The 11315-nt window shown below is 42.4% G+C and overlaps 1 protein-coding gene across 1 annotated transcript in view; it reads right to left on the reverse strand.

The window, feature by feature from the left end:
• The window catches only part of mapk8ip2 (mitogen-activated protein kinase 8 interacting protein 2), a 69059-nt gene that overhangs the window by 35789 nt on the left and 21955 nt on the right, over nt 1-11315 (reverse strand). The window contains exon 3 of the mRNA XM_048609982.1: nt 7979-8063. Coding sequence (XP_048465939.1) covers nt 7979-8063 — 85 coding nt within the window. The remainder of the gene's footprint in view (nt 1-7978; nt 8064-11315) is intronic.

Genomic DNA, 11315 nt, shown 5'->3' on the forward strand with positions numbered 1-11315 from the left:
TTCATTGTTCAAATCTTGCAATGAAGCTGCACATTCTATTAGCATTCCTAATAGCTTGCTGCACCTGCATATTAACCATTGGTGACTTATTGACAAGGACACCTAGATGGCTTTGTATGTAACACTTTCCAAACACTTGCCATTTAACAAATGCTTGGCATATTTATTCCTCCTACTTTGCATTTTTCCACATTATATTCCACCTTCCATATTCTTTCCTGTTCACTAAGCCTATCCAAATCCTCCTGAAGCTGCTTTACATCATCCTCACAGTATATATTCCCAATTAAGTTTGTATCATCCACAAATTTGGGAATGTTACATTTGGTCTCCACCTCCAGTCATTGACATACGTTATGAAATGCTGGGGCCCAAGTACAGATCCTTGCTGTACCCCACTAGTCACCGACTGCCAATTCAAGAATGCCCCATTTATTCCTATTCCCTGTTTTCTATCTATTAGTCAATCCTTAATCCATGGCAGCACATTGCCTCCTACCCATGTGTTTTAATTTTTCTAACCAGTGGGGGACTTTATCAAAACACGTCTTAAAATCTGAATATACTACATCCATTGGTACTCCTTTATCAAATTTGTTAATAATGTCTTCAAAAACTCCACCAAGTTTGTCAAACACAATTTCCCATTCTCAAATCCGTGTTGACTGCGCCCAATCAGATCATTATTATCCAAGTGTCTATTTATCACATCCTTAAGAACAGATTCTAGCATTTCCCTACTATTGATGCAAGGCTCATAGCAGTTCCTAGTTTACTCTTTTTGCCCCCTTCTTAAATAGTGGGGTGACATTTGCCAGCTTCTAGTCCACAGGAAGCATTTCAGAATCTAAAAGTATTTTGGAAGACAATTACCGATGCATCAACTATTTCTATAGACACCTCCTTCAACACCCTGAGATGAAGATCAGCAAGGCATTTATCAACTTTCAGCCCCATTAATTTCTCCAGTACAATTTTCTTACTACTACCAATTTCCTTCAACTCCTCATTCTCCCTTACCACTTGGATTTCTAGTTCACAGAGATTTCTTATATCTTCCTCAGTGAAAACAGATGCAAATTAACCTTTTATCTTCTCTGCCATTTCTTGACTCCCAATTATAAATTCTCCCGACTGCCTGTAATGGACCCACATTTGTCTTAACCAAACATTTTCTTTTCACATACCTACATGTTTTCTATAGTTGTTTACTGAAGTTAATTCTTATTCTTTTCTCCCTTTCCTTATCAATTTCTTGATCCTCATTTGTTGATATTAAAAAAAAACCAATCCTCATTTATTGCTATTTCTGGTAACTTCATGGATCTCTTCTTTTAATCTTATGCAATTCTGAACTACCTTTGTTAGCCACAGTTGACTGAACATTTTTGCGTTTTTGCATCTTGAAGGAATATACAGTTGCTGTAAATCATGTAATAGTTCCTTAAAGATTATCCATTACCCAAATGCAGTCTTACCTTTCAGGCACCATGATCACAGGGGACAGGTGCTACATTGAACTTAACCACCAAGCCACCTTCTCAAATAACAAATTTTTACATTTGCTCCAGCCCCCAAAGAGGACCTCTTGCAAAAGGGCATAGAAGTGGCTGTAGATTTATTTTGGCATTAACTTGAGTGCAGCTAGAAACGCTTCTCTAGATTGCATGTATGTTTTTGAAATGAAACATGCAGTTTCTGGAGCCTTACACATATCAAGTTGTTATTATTGGAGCATAACAAAAGCAGTACATGAGGATGTCTGTGAGAAAAGTTTTAGTGGTTGAGGTCACAATCTAGCGATTGGGGAACTACAACTTGATGACAATTTGACAGGAGACGTCTATGTGGTGTTGACGATTAAATAGTAGACAAAAAATATGATGCAGATGTCGACCTGGGAAGAAGTGTGTCAGGATCTTCTGGCCACAGGATAGCATAAGCTTCCCTGACATCCTGGTCAACGTTTGCCCCTTGTGCATAGCCTAATGGTCCTCATCAACCTCTTCCTCCTCCTCTCAAGTGTACTGACAAAGGAGCAACTTCCTTGTTGTGTCTGCGTTGCAGTGCTGCCAAACAGTTTCCTTTTTTTTAACTTCAGTAATAGCTGATCTGTCATGTTCCTGGAGGAGGATCTTGAGCTGTTGGAAGCAGGTGAACACCAGCTACCAAGGTGACAGTCACCTTGAATTGTTTTAAAGTATCTGGTTTCTTTCAGGGGTTGACTTCAAATCTGGTTGGGATCTTGCTGGTGACTGCACACAGCGTTATTAATCAGGTGACCACTGCTTTGCATAAAGGAGCATTGACTTTGTCACATTCACCATAGTATTAGCAAATCAGGCATAGACAATTACTGGAGTTTGCTTCCTTGGCCAAATTCCCTCAGGTTTGGGCTACATCAGAGGCCAGCTGGGCCCCAGGAGCATAGCCCAGTGTTCTTATCCACAGAAGGGAATTCCATTCACTAGCGGCTGTGCGACCATCAGAAACATTTTCTGGGAAAATGTCATAATTCATTCCTCCTCGGGGAACTGAAGGACCATGGATGGCTGCTGAAAGAACAGGGGACACCCAATAAAAAGATGGCTGATGATACCGGTGTGTAATCCCGTAATGAAGGTACAGCAGTGAGACAACAATTACCAACTCACCACAAGGGCCAGCACTGAGTAGGACACTGCCACTTGTTGAAAGCGTTTTGATGCCATAGTTGGTTATGTTCACCCTCTAGTACAACCTTTCAATAGTGCTATGAATAATAGTGGTCTGCTGTACTCTATGCAACACAGCCATTCAGACAGTGCTGGAACTAGAGGAGACCATATAGCTGAATTAGAAGAGGCTGTTTTACAAAATCAGTCTCTGTTGCACATTGTTATAATTAAAATCTGTTGGGTAAATTTTGAGGTGCTGCAGTTGCAAGGAGAGACAGTCAAACAATAGGGCTCCAATATTACTCAGAATATGCAACTGGATGTTCCTGCTGGAGCCTAACCATCAGGTGAATTTCCATTACATCTCTCAATCATTTCCTTTTGCGTAGATACTGCCAAAAGATTCTGCAGTCAAGCTGTCTGGAAGCGAAGTCAGGAGTGAGAGGCAGTGATGCAGAACAGTTCAGTAATTGGCTAACTTCAATCTCACTGCCACACACTGTCCACAATCTGCTCTGATTACAGCACTGCATCAAAATCCAAAGAAACTGTATTATAAACGCTTTGTTTTTAAAAAAAACTCAAACCTGTTCACACTGAAATGAATTTATAAATGGTCTATTTCATTCTGTCGTTCTGACTAGTCAAATTCCAATATCCTTCATGTACAGCTGGCTTCAATATTAATACTAGCACCTCCATTGCCAGTACAAGAAAGGGCCATTTCATGAGTGATTTGTTGGCCTCATTCCACTTGCAAAGATTCTATGACTCACTGTTAAAATGGTTCTTATAATATGGAAATGGAACAAAAAATTTGAACACATACATGGCCTAATGGTCATGAAGCAGATATTCTTTATTCCACCAGCGTCAGGTAATGAAGAGAAATTACATGGAATCAAGCCTGTGGTTTACATGCGGTTGACGAAACCCTTTGTCTGTCTGATCATTTTCCTCATCAGGCCAGTAACACTGCTCTCTGGTCAGTGGATGGTTTTTTTTTCCCTATTGCTTGGGGTCCTCCCTGATCATGGACAGCTAAGAACTTGAGACTATCAGGAAGATGAGTTGCTTTAGCTTTCTTTCCTTATCATGACCAGCCAACAGAGGACTTGATGTTGTTTCTGTGCTTGTTTGGACTCCTGCATTAGGAGTGCCTGGAAGTGTGGTAGAAGCAGGTTTAGTTGAGGCATTCAAGAGGGCATTTGATAAGTATTTGGATAAAAGTAATGTGCAAAGGCCTGGAGAAAAAAAAGGAGATTGGAGATGCTCATTTGAAGAGCCGGTGTTGGCCAATGGGCCGTACTGTTTTCTTCTGCACTTAACACTCCTGTGACTCTGATCAGCTAGCACTGGATTGCTGGATGTTAGGCCTTTCAGTCGATTGATGCCTGCACCAAGGTTGTTTTTCAACATAGATGGTAAAGATAAAATCACACTTGGCTCTACCTGTCTAGATCCGCTCCGGCTCTACCTGCCTGGACCGGTTTGAATCTTAGTGTGAATGTCACAGAGAGTTGAGGTTAGAATGCTGCCTATAGGCATGGTATCAACCACAATCCCCTCTTGCCCGTGGGTTCCCTCTTGTGGTCATGCCCTCAACTAAGGGCATGATTATTTACATTACTTTTGTCTGACCTGTACTGATCAACTGGCATAAGCCTTCAAAATGGTGTGGGCAGGTAAAAGAACAGCCTAATTCCCTGATATTCAAATAGTTCTGGGGTCCCCCCACAGGCTGATACAACTCAAGTATGTGGAGCCCCATTTATCGACCTCGTAATGTGCTGCTCCTGGGACTCATTGTACATGCTTTCCAAGGAGACCTGGATATATCTTAATACCTTTGACCCTAACACCATGAATATTCCTTCCTTAATTCCATTTGAGTGCTAATTGGATCACAAACTTACCAGAAAACCCAAGCTATAAAAGCTGTGATTGAGAACAGAGAGGGAGAACTTGATGTAACCATGATAAGGAATGTCTGACCCTAGCAAACCAGAGACCTGGAGAAAGGAAGATATAATCTACTCACACTCCTCAGCAAGATGCTCAGAAAAACAAACTGCTAAGTAACAATTGACACCTCTGCTCTTGTATCAATTAGGCATGATGCTTCTACCTTGTCAAATTTCATGACCACTATAGGGTAAATGCCTATTGCTCTACATAAGAATAAGTTTTTTCCAGATCGAACCTTACTGCCTGAATGTCTGCTTCATGTTTGGAGGCCCAACTAATTTGTGTTTATTTAGTATCTGGTGAGAAGAGAAGGCTGTTGCGCTGAATGGGGTTTCTGTGCCTGACAACAGGTGGTGGCCAAGATTGGCGAGTACAGTCTCATTTGAAGTACCCAGCCCTATCACAATTCCAACACCTCTTTGGTGCATCCCTTGAGTGAGATCAGCTGTAAGACTTCCTGTGGAGATGGGACAGCAAGGCCTGGCTCTGTGCTTGCTGTGCGGCAATCTGTTTCACCTGCCTTTTAGCTTGCTGTCTACAACCTCATCTCCCCTAACTCCCTGATGCCAGCCTCTTTCCTGGCCTCAAAAATCCAACTTGCCCAATGATCCAGATGATAAAATCCGGTCCAAAGAAAGACAACTGATGTTTGTCACCATCAGGCCTCCTCAACACCGTTTGGAGGTTCCCCTCCCTCATTGTTTCTGTTAGGTGGTCTTTCAGCTGCCTTGGTTGCTTTGATGGAGAAATCCAAGAGGACAACTTCACCAGCTCTAGGGCTGCAGCCAACAGGTCCTTCCCCTTGGGTTGCCTCTACTCATGAAGCTTCTGCTGTAGATGTGACAGAATGCTGTCCCCCAAAACCTTTGTTAGCACCCCAAAGACCCACTGTGGACTTCTTTAAACAACAGCACCTCTTCCCAGTGTTTCCCAATGGGCTTTCCCACAAAGTTATTCCAACATGAATGTCCCTCTGCTTAACTGTGTTAAGGCTCCTGGGTGTCATGAAGAGCTGTGCACCCTCAATCCAGGGTGTTTCTGGTGTTACCTGACTCCATCCAGCTTCCTATTCATTAACAAATAAATGTCCGACCAGGTGTACCATTTCCTTCCGCCATTGAATGATGGGAACATCCATCTGAAGTCTCTGTTTAGATTTGCCCTGAAGATCTGATTTCATCCACAGGATGCTTGAGCCTGCAATGCTATGGAGAAGTTTCAGCTTCTCTCATGGATACTGCCAATTTCAACTCCTCCACCACCCAGTCATCTTAGCCAGGTACTTTTCTACCTTGACCGCTGTGACATAATGCCTGTTGTGTGGAATACTACTGAGCACAACAGAAATGTAACATGAAATGTGAACCCACAGACAGAATAACATGAAGCAGGGATTCTTTATGCCACTAGCATCGGGTCTTTATGAAGAGGAATTAAGGTGAAGTGTGGAAGACAGTCCTTACATGGAATCAAACCTGCAGTTTACATTTGGTTTGGGGAATCCTTTGGCTGTTTGATTCTTCTCCTCATCAGGCCTCCCATCCCCAAAGATGCCATTTTCTTTAGGAAAAGCCCATTTGACAATGCCAGCACCCTGCTCACTGTCGCCACTTGTTGCTGGAGGTCCAAGACCACTGTCCAGCTGCACTGCTCAGTGCCCTCCCTCAACATCACCAGCTGCTGCAGAGGTTCCTTTACAAAATAATTTCATTAAATGTCTGACCAATAGGCAATCATTACACCCTACAAAATAAACTAGCACTTACAAGTTCAACAGATCCTGAAAAGTGTAGGCCTGTTGCGTACAAAATGTAGGAGTACGCCATTTAGCCCATTGACTCTGTTCTACCATACAATAAAATTGTGGCTGATCTGATAATCATCAATGCCACTTTCCTGCCTTATCCCCATAACCCTTGCTTTCCTTGATGATAGATGGATTTCAATCTCAGCCTTGCATATACTTAACAACCCAGATTCAACAACTCTCCATGGTGAAGAATTCCACAGGGTCACTACCCTCAGAAAAAAAAGTCTCTTCATCCACATCTTAAATAGGGGACTCACTATTCTGATGTTATGCCCTCTGGTCCTAGACTTTCCAATAAGTGGAAACCACCTCTTCACATCTACCCTGTCAAGCCCCCTAAGAATCTTATATTTCAATAAGGTCTCCTTTCATTATTCCAAACTCCAGTGAGTACAAGCCATAATCTTCTCAAAGCCCTTTATATACACACAACAAATCTAGTGAATCATGTCTCAGCTGCCTTCAACACCAGCATGCCTTTGCCTGGCTAAGAGGGGCAGAATTGTTAACAGTATCAAAAGCCAAGTGCTGGAGAAACTCCAAAGGGTCACTGGACTCGAACACTGTTTTTCTTTCTACAGATGCTGCCAGACCAGCTGAGTTTCTTCAGAAGTTTCTAGTTTTGTTTCAGATTTCTAACATAGGTAGGTTTTTTTTTCTGTATTTTACTGTTCATTGTATTTCAGCTGCAGTCTGACTAGTGCTTATACAGTTTTAGCAAAACCTCCCTAATTTTACATTCCACTTCCTTTGAACTGAAGGCCATCAATCCATTTGCCTTCCCTTTAACCATAGATGCTAGCTTTTTATGATTCGTGCATGAGGACCTAAAAAAGCCTCTGTGCTACAGCTTTCTGCAATCTTTCCCTACTTAAATAATACTCAGCTCCTCTATTTTTCATGCTAAAGTGCATCACCTCAAATGTTTCCACATTATATTCCATTGGCCAAGTTTCTGCCCACTCACTTAACCTGTCTACAATTCTGAGTTGAATCTGTGTCATCCTTACTACTTGCCTAGTAAGTCTACGTCTGTATCAACCCCAAATTTGATGATAGTACATTCGCTTCACTCTTCCAAGCCGTTAATTTATATTGTAAATAATTGCGGGCCCAGCATTGATCCCTGCAGCACTCCACCAGTAACGGGTTGCCATCCTGAAAATGTCCCCCTTACCCAACTCTGTGTCTTCTATTAGTTATCCAATCTCTTTTCATGCTGATATGCTACCCCTGACAATATCAGTCTTTATTTCATCAAGGAGTCTTGTGCGCAGCACTGTATTGAAAACATTAAGCTGGGTCTCTGGATTAATAGTTTGTGAGCGACATTTCCACTTTGCCACTGCCTCCTCTCTGTGAAGCTAGACACAAAAAACAAAATTCATCATCATTTCCAACATGCCAGGTCAGGATTCAGCCAACTGAGGAAAAGTATGCTTCAGGGACCAGGATCTCAAACGCAAAATTTAAGTCATGGTTTACAGAGCAGCAGTGATCCCCACACTTTGGAGACTTGGATATTAAAGAACTGGAGAATTACCTGCAGCAATGCTTTTACAAGGTCCTCCAAATCTGGTGGCAGGAAAAGCAGATCCAGAGCACCATCCTCGTTGAAGCCAACAGGCCTAGGATAAAATCATTCAAAACTAATTCCGCTAGGCAGGACATGTCATTCTGATGTCTGACACCAGATACCTGAAGAAATTGCTCTACATGGAATTTGGCTGCCAGAAGAGATTCCAAGGAGGTGAGCAAAGATGCATTCAGAATCATAGAACTCCTACAGTGCAGTCAGAGGCCATTCTGCCATTGAGTCTTCAACAACCCTCTGAAGAGCATCCCACCCAGATCCTCATAACACCACACTTCCAATGGCCAATCCACCTAACCTGCGCATCCCTGGACACTATGGGGCAATTTAGAATGGCCAGTCCACCTAATCTGCACGACTTTGGACTATGGGAGGAAACGGAGCACCCAGCTGCAAACCAAGCGGACACAGGGAGTACAGCAAACTCCACACAGACAGTCACCCAAGGATAGAATTGAACCTGGTTACCTGGTGCTGTGAGGTAGCAGTGCTAAACACTGTGCCACCCAGGATAACTTCAAAGGCTGAACAGGTGAATCATAGGCCATGCATTCTCTTGAGTGAATGGTCATGACAGACCAAAATGGAAAAGGTTTATTTGGGAAGGCACAGACGCATAAGGGATATCTTCAGGAACACACAGAAGCAAAGTCAAGGCATTGGAGAGAGCACACAAGCTTCCAACCACTCATATACCTGACCCTTCAAGCACCACCTCATCTCTATTTGGCAGAGGTCTACAGACAACACACAGTACTTATCAACCATTTCCTAATCTATCAAATTAGAATGGATGTAAATTATCTACATTACCAAGGGGTTGTCCATGTGAAAAGATCATTATACCTTAGCCAATATAGCTACCCTGCCAGTCATTACAATCTACTCAACATGCCTACACTAGCATGCATTACACCTACCCACATATCTCTGCTGCAGTCATCACATACACCACTGCTCATCACAACCTATGTAACATATCTACACCAATACACGTTACACCCAAAGGTATCTACTCTAGCACTTTTTACACCCTACTCAACACAGCAGCCCTGTTGGTTTGTTAGTTTGATTTATCGTTGTCACATGTGCCGAGATACAGTGAAAAGTGTTGTTTTGTATGCTATAAGGTAGACTGTACCACAAAAAATGCATCAGAATAGCAGAACAGAGTGCAGGATAGAATTACAACTGCATAAAAGGTGCAGAGAGAGAAATCAAAATGAACATTTGAGAGGTCCATTCAAAAGTTTGATAACAACAGGGAAGAAGCAATTCTTGAATCCTTTAATATGTGTATTCAAACTTATATATCTTCAGCCCAATGGAAGAGGTGAAAGAGAGTTATCACTCAAATAGTCAGACAGGGAGTCAAAACACTTAGCCTAAATCAAGCAAATACAACAATATTTTACCCTATTTGAAAAGCCTAGTCCTCCAAATACAATAAACTTTCCTATGATCATGAAAAAATACAGCAACGATTGAATTAGAAATTTAAGCACACTCATGTTTTGGTGAGCAGCATCAGTTGGATACAATCCCAGTAATTGAATTATGAAGAAGGTCAAAGCATTTAAAACATTAGAACTTGAGCCTCCTTTTAAAGATGTGTATGTGCTACACTGAATAACAGAAGGAAGATGTGATGGTGGGCAAAATAGAAGTGGGGAATAGTAGGGATGTGCTGATTTAGAAGTGAGGGGAATGGTTAGTAGGGAAACAAATATTGTGGACTGGAGGTTGGTGGCAGGGAGGGGTGAGATTGCAGAATAAGGCTCGAAGAAGTGAGATTGAGAGGACTGGTAGCTGGGAGAGGTAAGATTGGATGTGAGGACAGGTAGCAAGAAAGGGTGAGAATGGACATGAGGACTAATAGTTAGGAAGGGTGAAATGGCAGGAGCAGGGGCAGGAGTCAGTTTATATTTGCTACATGAGGAGTATGGAGACCTTACTAGTTGATTGTTCTGGGTGAGTTTAGTGTATCAGCTGAAGCACTGGAGAAAATTGAAAACTTACAAATGGTTCTGCATTGACAACATGAATTATTCTTCACTTTAAATCTCCAGGACATCTCTGCAAAGTTCCTCAGGGTAGTATATTAGGCCCAACAATCTTCAGTTGTTTCATCAATGACTTACCCTCCCTCATAAGATCAGAAATGTTCACCGATGATTGCACAATGTTCAGTACATTCACGACTCCATGCCCAAATGTAACAAGGTCTGACAATATCCAGGCTTGGGCTAATAATTAGCAAGCAACATTCATGCCATACAAGTGCCAGACAATGACATTGACAATCTCCAGCCAGAGATAATCTAACCATTGCCCCTGGATATTCAGTGGTAGTGCCCCAACTGAGTTCCCCATTATCAACATCCATTATAGAAACTGAATTGGAATAGCCATATAAACACTGTGGCTACAAGATCAAGTCACAGGCCAGGAATCCTGTAGCAAATAACTCACCCCTTGATTCCCCAAAGCTTGTCCACCATCTACAAGGCACAAATCAGGATTGTGACTGAATACACCCCTCTTGCCTGGACAGGTGCAGTTCCAACGACATTCACAAAGTCTGACACTGAAATAACTGCACAGAGGCTGGAATTCTGTCACCAGATCACCCTTTATTTATTTATGGCCAGCCAGCTCACAGTCAGTCCCCTGAACCGAGGAGATTCTAAATCTCCTGGTGATATATTTTTTCTTTTGTTCCTCTTTCTTTTTCTTTTCCTACACTGCTGCCATCCAGCAGTAGTACTTATTGTTCCCTGCACCCATATTGTGCATGTGCAGGTGTGAGACACAGTAAAAAATACCAGATGTGCAAATAACTTTATTAACATACCAGCACCAGGAAAATCACCCAACTGACCAAAAGAACTTTTATCAAGCAGAGCCCCTAGGGCAAAGCCTATGTGAAAGAGAAAGTGAGGGGCAGGATAGGGATCAAATCAAAATACAGTTTGGGGGAAAATAAAGCAATCTCCTGGGTACATTGGTCACCCAGGGCTTTCCCCGATTGGCCCAGGTTAACATTGCCAAATCAAGGATCTCCTAGTCAACAAGATCCACCTGGTCCCAATCACTACATCCCATCCTGACTAAGTCTGGGGATGTAGGCCTGGTCTTTCTCTTGTAGTCTCTCTTGCAACATTTTCACACCAGATCCAGTTCCTCTGACTCAGACTCAGACTCTGACACGGGCGGTGTGTACTGGACCGTAGCCTGTCTCTTGCATCTGGAGTGTCCAGAGAGAGTTTCCTCCTCTTCTTCCGGC

This window comes from Rhincodon typus, chromosome 22, assembly GCF_021869965.1.
Source record: "Rhincodon typus isolate 14 chromosome 22, sRhiTyp1.1, whole genome shotgun sequence".
NCBI lineage: Eukaryota > Metazoa > Chordata > Chondrichthyes > Orectolobiformes > Rhincodontidae > Rhincodon > Rhincodon typus.